A 12,461-nucleotide genomic window follows, 5' to 3' on the forward strand; every position below is an offset into this window, starting at 1 on the left:
ATTACAACAACCTGGTGTGTATTCCAAATGATTGTTTGATTCCTATCCCACCCTTCTTGAGAAATGGCTACTTCAACCAACTTGATACCAGAATTGATAGTTTTAAATTTTCTTTTTCCCTCGACAATCAAACTGTGGAACTCAATCCCCCCTCATATAGTCAACCCCCCACACATGATCAGTTTTGTACCCTCTTAGATAATTATCACAATCACACCTGTACATTATTATCACATTGATTTCTGCACAGCACACACAAATAATAGTAAATAATACACTCTTCGAAATTCAGATTTTGTTTCTTGTGCAAAATTTTCTGTTTCGAAAATAACCTGCCATACGGTAATATGTAAATAGTTCAGTTGCAAGTAATATGTAATGAGTTACTATTTAAAAAAGTAATTGCCCCAACACTGGCTACATTCACTTGTTCTGAATACCACTCTTGAAATCTATCAAGAATTCTTCACAGCTTAGTGTTGGAAGAAAGATGAAAATGATGCTGGTAAGGAGTTGGCCTCTAAATATAGCTAGTCAAAAATAGCATCAACTCTTCTCTCTCTTGTTCCTCATATATGGCATAATTATCTTATGAATGTACTCCATCATTGTAGACTCGTTACACCCTGTGTTTGTAACATCCCAATTGTTTGGGAAGTTTCCTTGTGGGTTATCATTGTAAACCAATTGTGATGGTAGACTATTTTCATTCATCAAGCCCTTTGAAACAGCAGCGCACTGCTATTTATCTTCCTTCTCTACTGTTTGACTTTACTGGCTCATGAAGTGGTCTAGTGGGTATATCGTCTTGCTTGACCGGGCTTTGTAACCCACCTGGAGCTGTCTCTCAGATGGACTCTTACTGATGTATACAGTAAGCTAAACTAAACAGCATAAGAAGTTTCTTAATGCAAGCTTTCAATGCATATGTAGTTCTCAGTTCAGTCACCAGTAAATTTGGTGAGGCAACTGCCTCACCTGCCTACATTGTAGCTATACCTCTGAATTAACAGTGTTCATAAAATGAACACCTTATTACAACTTACACGAGCAGCAAAGCAGTTCGTTAATGAGAAACACAAGAGATTAAACTGTGCCAACTAATCAGCACGTGCAAAACGTGGAATATTTTATCCAAGAACTCTTTACAACAAGAATTTCACGAGATCAAAGTTTGCTATGTCAACGTTGGCCTTTTCTCTTTGACTATCTCATAAACAAACTTCTAGGTCTCACCTTCATCAACCCAATACTTGTCTCATTTATACTGGTCCCATTATCATACTCTACTGCTGTGACTATTGTAGCAACAGTGTAAACTTTATTCTCTTTCCAGTGTGGACCTTCTGCACTAGAGTTAAACACAGATATAGTCCTTTTGAACGTAACCAATCTCTCTTTTCTTGTACAGAATGAATTCCTAATGCAAGAAATTTAGCACCCTCTCTGACAAACACCATGTTTTAAGTTTTCTCACTTTTCTGTTGCAATGTTGTTACTGTTGAATTTTATTCGTAGGTCCAATGTCCATTGTATTGTATTTCCCTGTCAAGTCATCCACTGACAATGATCATGTGTGGAAAAGGTAAATGACATCATGTAGCTAAACACACTCTCAGACTTCTCATGCACATGCACACACAACATGTACACACTTATAATAATTCATACATTTGTAACTGTACAGGAAATACATCAAGAAGAAACTCAACCAGTTTACACTAAATCCTCACACTTATCTGACTGTTGTATATGCCCGCTCAGTGAGTTTGTATATTAGAATCATAACTGTTGACATATCCTTTGTAGAACACTGACTCTTATCCAATTAATGCACTCCGCAACCTTGCAATGAAGCATGTCTACACAGACTACATGTTACTGATGGATGGTGACTTCATGGTGTCACCACATTTTGAGAAATCTTTCCAACTGGCACAATCCCAGATCTCTTCACTGTCATTGGATCATGTGGCCTACGTGGTGCCAGTGTTTGAATTAGTAGCAGAAAAGTGGAGCCCAGAACAGGTTAATATTTGTACTGCTACTATTTTACATGCTTATGACTAAGTCTTGATATTTTGTTCCTGCAACAAGTAGGCAATCTGTTACTAAGCTGTATTTTATTTAAGTCTGTGTATGAGATCATCAACAAGCAAAATTATCTATTTGTACTTTGGTAGCTATAGATGATCTTGCATGTCCATGCTGTAGCAACCATGTAGCTTAGGTATGTGCCTTTAAAATGATCAGTTTACATGTATCATTTTATGCTTATAAAATATATTTTTGCTTGTTGTCTACAGCGTATCACTCCATCTTTCACTAAGCAAGACCTCATCTCACGTGTCACACAAGAAGACGCCGATATTCTTCCTTTTCATATCCTTTGGCTATTTGTATATTATTGAATATTCAACATTGGTTAAAGTGTTTGTTTTGTGTTTACCACTGCAAGTTGTTGAAGTAGGGAAAGTTTTCCTCATGTTTACATTTTAAACTCTAATTCTTTTTAGGTAGTGCTAACAAACATGTGAAACTTTCTCCCAGACTGTAAGTAGCGATGTAATGTTCTCCATCACTTCTACTGTATCATAGTTTTTGGTTAGGTTAGGTAGTCCAAAGGCTGTAGCACAAGTTGCTGTCAGACCTTCAGTGCTGGTCACTGTAAAGCTTTAATAAAATAATAGCTAGTGGTGTATCTGATATGAGAAATTCACTGTAATCAATAAATGGTTCAACTGTTGTTGTTAATCTTTAACGTCAGTTGTTACGATCATTGGCCTCTCCTTTGGCACACTACTCCACTAACTATTCACACTGGTATCTTACCAGCACTCCTTATTTGGTTACAGCCTATCGGGTAAGAAATTGTGTATATTGAAGTATCTCAATAAACATTATAGTAAAATTATCTGTCAGCCATTGAAGATTTAGTTTACTGCTGTATACTGTGTAATAATACAAATTCTTTCAATACTGGAACCTGCCAGCCCAAAAATGTCACCTGGTCTTACTTTTCCTTTACAAAAGTGTGCTATATTAGTTAGGTATATCCAAATTACAACGTGCCTCCAGAACACTTCCAACAATTTTTTTATGGAATTTCAAGAAAAAGTATTAAACTGACTAGTGGACATTTAATCCCTACTTCAGTCATGACTTTGCATATTACAAGACTATAGTACTGTAGGAATACTAGTGTAGCTGTAGGTGTAGGCAATCCCTATGATCTGTACTCAAATTTCAACTTGTTTATGTGTGAAACAGTTGGCGTAACACAGCCATTGCTTTAATAATAATGACATTCCAAAAAAAATTGCAATGATGTCCATCCTACTGTATTATTTGTTGTTTGTAGGACAAATATGAGCCTTATCTTGTGTTGAGGTTAGTGTACACATTACAGTAATAGTTAGTATAGTCAGTGATACAGGAAGGACATTGACCTGCCTCAGTTCTGTGAATGGTTTGAAGGTTATGGGATGAACAAGGTGACACATGTGATGGAGTTATGGGCTGCTGGGTATGTTGATAACATTGTTATAGTCTGTGAAGCCATGAATTCTTTGTGAAGTGAAACCTTATTAATGGGGTTACACATGGGATCGGGCCTCATGCTATCAATGAGGTTATGAAACAGACCCAAGCATCATTTGGGACCTATACTTGGCATAGCCACTATAATGAGGTGGTCTTAATAATAAGGTGAAAGTGAGTCAGATTTCACTGTATTGGTATTCTTACTGGGATGGAAAGCGATACAAATATCATCAGGTATATGATGTTATTTTTGTTACTCTCATACTTGTTCCATCTTGACATTATGTAATCCAAACCTTATCAAACACTTGAGGTTTATAATAGTGTATTATCTATTGTTATTGGTATGTAGGTATCAGTTTGTGGTGCTACCTGATAACTGGGCCATCCATATACCTCATGTGGAGACTAAATATTCTAAACAATTTCTAATAGTGAGTAAGAACTTGTGTAAATGTCACTAATGGCACTTGTATATGTGAAACTCTTCCTGGCAAACTCTAAAGTAGAACTTATTCAATATGTTTCCCCTGGTCATATATAAATGTGTATTTGTGTACTGTTGTATGGAGTTTGTAAACAAATACTATAGTGTTGACAGGTGCTTCACAGATATTTTCCTTATGTAGGATTTGGATAAGCGAATAAAAAATCGGATTCTCCGGTTTGAGTTTATTACTTACTTAATAGCAAAATACCAACTGGACCAGTGTAAAGTCAGAGACACCAAATGAGGGCCTCATGTGAGTAAAGGAACAATGTGATTTCCTATTAACTGTTTTATCACTTGAAATGAACAGCAACAGAATGTACTTCTTGAAGATACAACATTGATGAAAGATGGTAAGTTTATGTCAGTGTTTAGTATATATGCATACATGAGTTGATGACTAATTGTTTCTAATTCAATATCTACATATAGGAAAACTCAGATGTGATTCAATGGACCTTAACATTAGGACCTTTTGCACACTGACCTACTTCTTAGCAGAACAGTGAAAATTTTAGAACATAGTGGATACGGTACTGTATCTCTATCTGACAAGGTAGTACCTTGATGATGCGGATGTGATCTTGTGTGCTCTAAGATTTTGGACAATCTGATTGTAATCCAAAGTGTTTTTAACGTACAAGTGTGATGACTCCAGTACAATTAGACTTAAATTACAAGCCTTCATCTGAAATACAAATGATTTTTGTAAATACAGTGTTTTATATACTTCATCAGGTACTCAGGTACTACATTGTTACTATTGTACATGTAAATGTGTACTTGTAAGTGTTAGCAATTTCACTGACTATAAATTGTTTACTCTAACCATCTAATGATAGTTAACAAGCAACTAGCTACTTTGCAACACTTTTTATTTATTGTGCAGCACACACAGTATAGTGGGTTTTTTAAAGATGGGAAATTTGCACAATTTTCGTGGATTGGCAAGCTGTCTGTGAAAAATTTCCCCCTTGAAATTCAAAATGGCATCGTTTTATGTATAAAAGTCTGGAAAAGCCCCTCTTCAAATTTTAAATGGCAGCGATTCACAAAAGTTTTACCCTTGAAAATGACTTGCTATAGTAACTATATAGTGGCAGTATGCAACTACAGCATTATCTATTTAATACACAGATTATATACAGCAGAATAGAATACAATCACAAAATCATAATAGGGTGTAATGTATGCACAAAGGCAGCTCTATATGAAATACTTAATTTTCTTATGATAGTAAGATGTAGTAACTCCAACAACTGCAAATATTATTGACAGTAATGCAATGACTCCAAACACCACTGCTATAATAATTTCAAAACTGTGATTGTCGTCTATATGTTCCGTCTCTGTTATGCTCCTGCACTCATTGCTCACAGCATTGATATACCCCTCAACTTGTATGTTGACCAATTGTGAGTTGAATTTCTTATTAAGTATGATACTGACATCATCAACCTTGAGGTTTTGCACACAACCATAAAATTCCTGGTCAGACAAATCTTGAAGGTAGTCATGAAGTCTTGACACACCTCCAACAGTGATCTTTGTTGAACGATGCACAAAAGACATCCTGACATCTACTGGTGTTGGAACTTGTGTGAGATGTGTTATAGTCCATGACAAGTTTGATGTTGTCTCCTTCGATGGTCACTTCTACACTGTGCCAGTTGTCATCATTAAAATGACCCTCCACTGTCACTCTATTACACAGTGAGCCATTCTGGTAGGCATAGTAATGAACACTGGAGTTGTCAAACTATGTACAAAGACAATACTTAGGTAACTATACTAGCAGTTGTATAGCATAAACTAGTACTAGTGTCAATCAGAGATTTGTATTGCATATTCAGCTTACCCAGAACACTCCCAGGTTTCCACTGCCATCTTCAGTTCTGCTGCTTAATACAACAGCTTCTATTGTGGCAGTACGAAACTCGAATGTCACTTGTTCTACTGCTTGTCTTGTCTGTCTGCTCTGCTGTAAGGCTAAATAAAAATCTTCCTTTGGTTTAATAATCAAATCAGCTCTTCGATTTTTCCCTGTGAAGCTGACTAAGGTAGATGGAGCTACGAGAAACAAAATTATTACAGTGTGTAATAACATAATAGCATTGCATAATAATAACAGAAACATTCACTGTACAATATCCATCATAAATTCATTATGTAATTTTGAAAGCACAGGTTTCAAAAATTGATATATATGACTTCCCTACAGGTGGTTAATTTTTCGTGAGAATACTAGAAGCAGCAGTTCAGTGGGTTCTCACTGGAATGTATTATACACTTATAAAAATGTTAAGTTTTGCTTTGACAGGTGACCTTTACTAAAGCAAAAGACTGAACTTGCTACCGCATAAAATATTTGGCTTTTAAATACTTTTCCTTTACATACTTTCCTTCATTGGTACAGTCTCTCCCCATTCACTTTGAAAAAAATTTATGTGTCATATTACTAACCAAGTAAACAACTGGCTCCAACAACTTCACAGTCACAATATGGTTTTTCATCCACTACAAAATTCACGCAGGTTTCATTTTCACATGTGTCACATTTTTCCATGCGTGATCCAACTGCACAGCCATCAACAACATTGTGTGACTTCATGCATCTGTTGTTTTGGATTTTGTCAGACAATTCAATGTGATTTCCATTGATAATGAGATCACGCATACAGCCAACATAGTCCCTGCTCCTAACATGATTCAGTGGAACAATAACCTCAGCAGGTACTCCACCAACGTACACCCCAGTCATTTTATCTTGAGATGATAATGAATTACTGGATATCCTGGACACAACAAACAACTCATGGGTTGGACAGACATGCAAACATAAACACATTTTTTATCATGTGCCGGTCTTTGGTCAGCTGTAGTGCACTTATCTATATAATTACGTATATTAGTGTACAATGAAACCAGGAGTCTGATTTAAAAACTTGTTGTATACTAAGCGTCAACTGAATTCTGCCATTCAGAAATCAGAGAAATAAAAATAACAATTTAATTCCTAATTCCCCAGTAAGTCAAGGGTCAAACCAGGAGCTGCCTGGCAAGTAAAGGAAATACTCAGACTACTACTAAATGTGAGTGGTCAGGGACAATATATGCAGTAAAATTGCCTAGTTATTGTGTTGACGCACACCATTTTATATGGTGGACGTTGTATACATTTGAGTGGTATAATGAAATGCATAGATCAGTGGTGACTGCTCTATTAGAGTATATCGATTGTTCATGAAATCTCTCATTGTGTTGTTACTTGGTTATAAGGTAGTGAAGGCTGCAAGGAAGTAAGATATTGCCACCACTTTATGAAACTAGCATATATATAAAATTTCCAGTAAAAGTTTTGTCAGTACCATGAGTGCATAGCACTCAAAGATATAGCCATAAGTTGAATGTGGAGGAGGAGCATTTGCCCTAAATACCTGAATGGGGTTGGCTGGTTATCAGAGTGGATTATGTACTTAATTTAACAAGTAGGTAGCTAACTGTGATATTATACAGTCTCAAAATATTTAATCAGTTTCATGTACAGCTATTTGTTACTGCCTCAAAGAATTCTGTTACTGATAGCTAATAGCATGGTCTTTAAAAAGACGAGGTGAAAAAGCTTCTGAGATCAAAGGTGGCAGGCAGCCAAGACATGGCTGTATGATCAGCCATTTCTTGGCCACCACTTCTGATTTCACAACTTTTTTCGATCAGTGGCTGACTTGGACATTTAAAATACAAAAAGAAGTAACCAAGCTATTAAAAAGAGTGTGGCGTTTTAAAAAGGGGTTTATCCAATTTCTTCTTGAAGGCAAAAGTATTGTATTATAGACTTTTTGTTAATTACTTTTGTATTACTCTAAGAGTGCACATTTTTTCGAGGATTTCTAATAGAACACTCATAGAATATTCTAGATAAATTTTTGAAATTATAAACTTCATAGAATTTTTATATATAATGTATAAATTAAGGTAGCCAATGGCTGTTCTATTAGAATATTTTGAATCCGCAATTTTACATCAGGTTTACTTTTCTCCTGGTAGCTAACTCTGTAGTTGTCATGCAAATATTTTAAACCACAAAAAGTTTGAGCTTATGATGGTTAACCTATACATACACCAATTTTCACCTTATTCCCTTGAGTGGTTTACCCTGTAAGTATGACAAAAAGTCTTTAATGCTAATAATCACCCATAACTCTGTGAATGTCTGCACCAAACTTATACATGAATTTGGCCACATTTATACATAAAATTTCAAGGGATCAAATTGCACCTTTGCCTCTATATTGGCTTTTGTAAAGTGTGCAAAGAAAGAAAAACATAAATCAACTCCCAAAGCACAAAGAAAAAAAAATTTAAGCCAAATTTTGAGGGCTCCTATTTTACAAGTCTATGTGATGGTATTTGTAACATAAAATATTCAAGTTGGAGAAGGTAGCACTGAGCTACATATTTTGTGAAAATGATGTTTTCTGTCAATATGGTGATGGTGTGGTGTGCTGGCTTTCTTAGCTGCATGACAATGAACTCTTAATCATGTCACTTACAGGCTGAACTCTTCTAGGTTCTCTTCAACCAGTCTGATTTTCACTGATGGATTCTACAGATAAAATATGAAATGAATGATTGTTACACACACCTAGCTCTCATCAACTATTGGACACACTTGTCCCGTAAGGGATAACAAGTAAACACATTACATATTATTGGATGATACACACCTATGGATTACCATTCTCCCTTATTCCTAAACACACACACACACACACACACACACACACACACACACACACACACACACACACACACACACACACACACACACACACACACACACACACACACTATACCTGTCCAGTTATTGTAAGCACAATCTGATACCATGTGTTGTTAGTAGAGGCCCTGTTATCTGTGCGATTAAAAGCTGCTGCAGTGCGAGAAATTATTGTACCATCTCTCAACTCCAATGTAACAAATTTGTCGACATCTTCAATAGCATAAAACAATAATCCATTCAGAGATTTTGGTAATATTTGAAGTGTCACGTTTAAGCCATCAAAACTTGGAAACACTTCTATGTAAGTCTGATAAGATCTTGGTTTAAAGCTAACAGCACTGAATGTACAATTTCTCCCATAGTAGTTATCCACACATCTACATATGTGACCGGATTTGCGAAAAGGTACCTTTTCCACACATTTGACATACCAGCAAACAAAATGATGTAACACTTGACTCCTTACACTGATTAACTTGCTCTTAGTATCAAATTGTAGCTGGATACTGTAGCCACATTCAGTTAAAATTGCAAGCATGTGTATGCCATGATCAAAATGTTATGAAGCTTTAAAGTTAAAAAAATGGGTCAAATTTTGTGTGTGAAAAAGGTACCTTTTCGCAAATCCGGTCACATATATAATCTAAGTTGTCATTGATGTTAGTGCATTGTCCACCATTAAAGCAAGGCTGTCTGCTGCTACAAGGAAACTTTATAGTGGAACAATTTTCTCCATCATAAGTGTCATCTGCACACTCACACGTGTAGTCATTGTCTGTGTTGTTACATGTAGCTTCGTTATCACAAGGATTCTGCTCACAAAAGTTGGTCCATACATAAATGCTGAAGGTGACCATGCTACAAAGACCACCTCCATCAGTGGCCACTATTGGAAATAAATACGGATAAGCCGAAACAGTGGAAGGTGCATTAATAGTAATGTCTCCAGATTGTGTATTTATTGAAACAAAACTGCTGGCATTGTTTGATTCTGTACTTTGGCTATACCTCACTTCTCCAAATGATCCTGTATCACCATCCATAGCATTAACAGTCAATGTTACTGGAAATGATGTAGTGTTCAAAATACTGTATAGGTTAGATTTTTAGTGACAAACAATGCATTAACTTAGCATTAACTCTCTTACATGGTGGTTTCTTTGTAGCTGAACTCTCTACAAAGTGACTTCTTCTAGCTGATCTATCTACAGGATGACTTCATAGCGGAACTTTCTACTGGGTGATTTGTTTGCAGCTAAACTCTTCGCATGATTGTTTCTTTGTAACTGAACTCTCTACAAGGTAACTTCTTCTAGCTGATCTCTCTACAGGATGACTTGTTTCTAACTGAACTCTCTATAGTGTGATCTGTTCATAGCGGAACTTTCTACTGGGTGATTTGTTTGCAGCTAAACTCTTTGCATGATTGTTTCTTTGTAACTGAACTCTCTACAAGGTAACTTCTTCTAGCTGATCTCTCTACAGGGCAATTTGTTTGTAGCTGAATTCTCTACAGGGTGATTTATTTGAGCTGAACTCTCTACATGATGGCTTCTTTGTAGCTGAACTCTCTATTAGGTACCTTCTTCTAGCTGATCTGACTACAGGGTGACTTGTTTGTAGCTGAATTCCCTATAGAATAACTTGCAATGTAATATAACTGTGTAAATTATACATGCAGCTGAATGCTTTATTAGGGTGACTGTTCTATTAGAGTATCTCGATCTCGCATTTGCTGCACGTAGTTGCCTTTCGAATCATAACTCAGTGATTTGTAATCCGATTCTTCTGTACTACTGCAAGAACTTTCTATGATGATTATTCCAGCTACATACTGATTTTCAGCTCGTTGCTCTGAGCGGTTTGCCTGGTAGACACGAAAACTAATAGTTTTTTATTCATAAAAATCGATCGCGTAATTTTGACACAGGTTGGGTTTTGTGTCATATCTCCATGGTCTTTACCTGGATTTCTTTCAAACCACAAAAAGGCACTCCTACGATGGTTACTCCATCTACATATCCATTTTCAACTGATTCCTCCAAGGGGTTTACCCTGTAGGCGTGACAGACCTTCGACCTTATTTTACGCAAATAATCGGTAATAACTCCGTGAATGTTCATCGGATTTCTACCAAAGTTGGTACGGAGATCCGCCTTAATGAGCCCTTTAAGTGTGCCAAATTGCAGCCCAATCCGAGCACGCATTCATGTTTTATGGCGAATTTTGCGAAGTGTGCGAAATGAAGATGAAGAAGAAAAAAAACGAAGAAATTAAAACGAAATTTTGTTCGCTCGTATCTCGGAAATGGCTGGAGAGATTTTCTTCAAATTTGGTATGTAGACTCCCCTAACTGGGCGGCACGTCTCTAGTAAATTTGGTTCCAATCGGATAAGGGATCACAGAGCTACATAGGTGTGAAAATTGCGTTTTCTTTCTTCCTGTTAATATACTCACGGTGTGGCGCGCCGGCTTCTTGGGCCGCAGGACATATCGTGTGTCTTGATAATCATCTTAACCTGCATTTTGTCCTTACTAAAAACAAACTAGTGAAGTTACCAAATGTAGTGAAGCATGGTTAGTTGACTTATAAACCCTTTGATAGCAGAGGTCACTCTGGCCCCAGCCTTCCTTATTAACAAAACAAGGTCAAGTCATTAAGTTGGTAGCTAAAAATGTATGTCAACCATACCACCAAGTGATAGTTTATAATTATGTTGATTTTTAGAATGGTGTAAAAGCACTAATACAGCATTGATTCTTTATACTCAACAGTGTGAACTGTGTACACACATGCACACACTATAAGATCAGTTTTGCTATATGCTTTTTTCATGCAGGCTCACTACTATAATCTCTGCCACGATTCGCTGTTAATACTGAGGTGGTCATAACACACCAGCACAGGTGTGATATTGCTGTCCAAGCTGGCACATCTTTACAAGGGTAGTATGCACACCACATCAGTCACACTAATAAGAGTGTGACCATAAATTTTCAACTGATAAAAAGCACTTAATGCATTTAGGAGCGGGAGGCATGTCATGACATGCTATTAGCAAAGTCAACCACTAATCTCAGTATTATTTGTGATATGCTGCATTATCTACAGTTTTGCAATTGGTGTTACAATCCTGGAATGTCAACAATCAACAAACAGTACACAGCACTATGTGTCAGTCAGCAACTTACCTACTTTAACATCTCTACTTAAAAATTGTTTTCAAAATGTATTTAAAACCTATATCACCAAGCATGGAGTTTGATTGTGGGTTTTAATTTCACTCAATCAAGGCTTACATTTTCTACAGTACGATATGTACTGGCCCCACTGGTCATTAGCGCACAGCATTGTTACGTTTTTTACATTCTCATGTCTGATGACATAACTGAATGTATTTTATTTAGCTATGAGCTAATGGAAATTAATTTTGTTGATGCAAACATATATTCCAGCTTTGTGCATTGATTTGAACTGTCTGTGTGTAATGGCTTAGCACAAAATGAGTTTACTGTCACGGTTATATTTTAATAACACATAAATTCAATGAAATTGATACTTTGCAATCCTTCTTACAACCCCTCAATGATAAAGGATGCCACAAAATACCTCTTTTAAATACTAGAATCATCTATCATGGCAGA

General features: G+C 36.4%; 2 protein-coding genes across 4 annotated transcripts in view; one reads left to right on the forward strand and one right to left on the reverse strand.

The window, feature by feature from the left end:
- LOC136238298 (xylosyl- and glucuronyltransferase LARGE2s-like) overlaps positions 1-12,461 on the forward strand; it is a 79,335-nt gene that overhangs the window by 32,582 nt on the left and 34,292 nt on the right. The window contains exons 15-20 of one of the 3 annotated variants that reach the window (XM_066028698.1): positions 3,362-3,390; positions 3,437-3,526; positions 3,896-3,977; positions 4,173-4,286; positions 4,344-4,386; positions 4,466-4,761. In XM_066028698.1, coding sequence (XP_065884770.1) covers positions 3,362-3,390; positions 3,437-3,526; positions 3,896-3,977; positions 4,173-4,277 — 306 coding nt within the window. In that variant the 3' untranslated portion in view covers positions 4,278-4,286; positions 4,344-4,386; positions 4,466-4,761. Of the gene's footprint in view, positions 1-3,361; positions 3,391-3,436; positions 3,527-3,895; positions 3,978-4,172; positions 4,387-4,465; positions 4,762-12,461 lie in introns of those variants that run through there. The other 2 variants (XM_066028697.1, XM_066028703.1) reach the window with 2 other exon arrangements.
- LOC136239416 (neurexin-1b-like) lies at positions 5,106-9,314 on the reverse strand. Its single transcript, XM_066030146.1, has 5 exons — positions 8,890-9,314; positions 8,587-8,639; positions 6,497-6,828; positions 5,892-6,103; positions 5,106-5,792 (listed from the first exon to the last, which is right to left on the reverse strand). Exons 3-5 carry the CDS (start codon positions 6,792-6,794, stop codon positions 5,547-5,549), a joined length of 756 nt encoding a protein of 251 aa, XP_065886218.1. The 5' UTR covers positions 6,795-6,828; positions 8,587-8,639; positions 8,890-9,314; the 3' UTR covers positions 5,106-5,546.

The sequence above is a fragment of the Dysidea avara genome, chromosome 11, assembly GCF_963678975.1.
Source record: "Dysidea avara chromosome 11, odDysAvar1.4, whole genome shotgun sequence".
NCBI classification, from domain to species: Eukaryota; Metazoa; Porifera; class Demospongiae; order Dictyoceratida; family Dysideidae; genus Dysidea; species Dysidea avara.

Coding starts and splice junctions, on each gene's coding strand:
- LOC136239416 (XM_066030146.1), bottom strand. CDS start 6,794: ATGACTGGGGTGTACGTTGGTGGAGTACCTGCTGAGGTTATTGTTCCA. Junction 6,104..6,496: donor TGGAGCCAGTTGTTTACTTG/GTTAGTAATATG, acceptor TGTTTCTCGTAG/CTCCATCTACCTTAGTCAGC. Junction 5,793..5,891: donor GAAACCTGGGAGTGTTCTGG/GTAAGCTGAATA, acceptor CTTTGTACATAG/TTTGACAACTCCAGTGTTCA.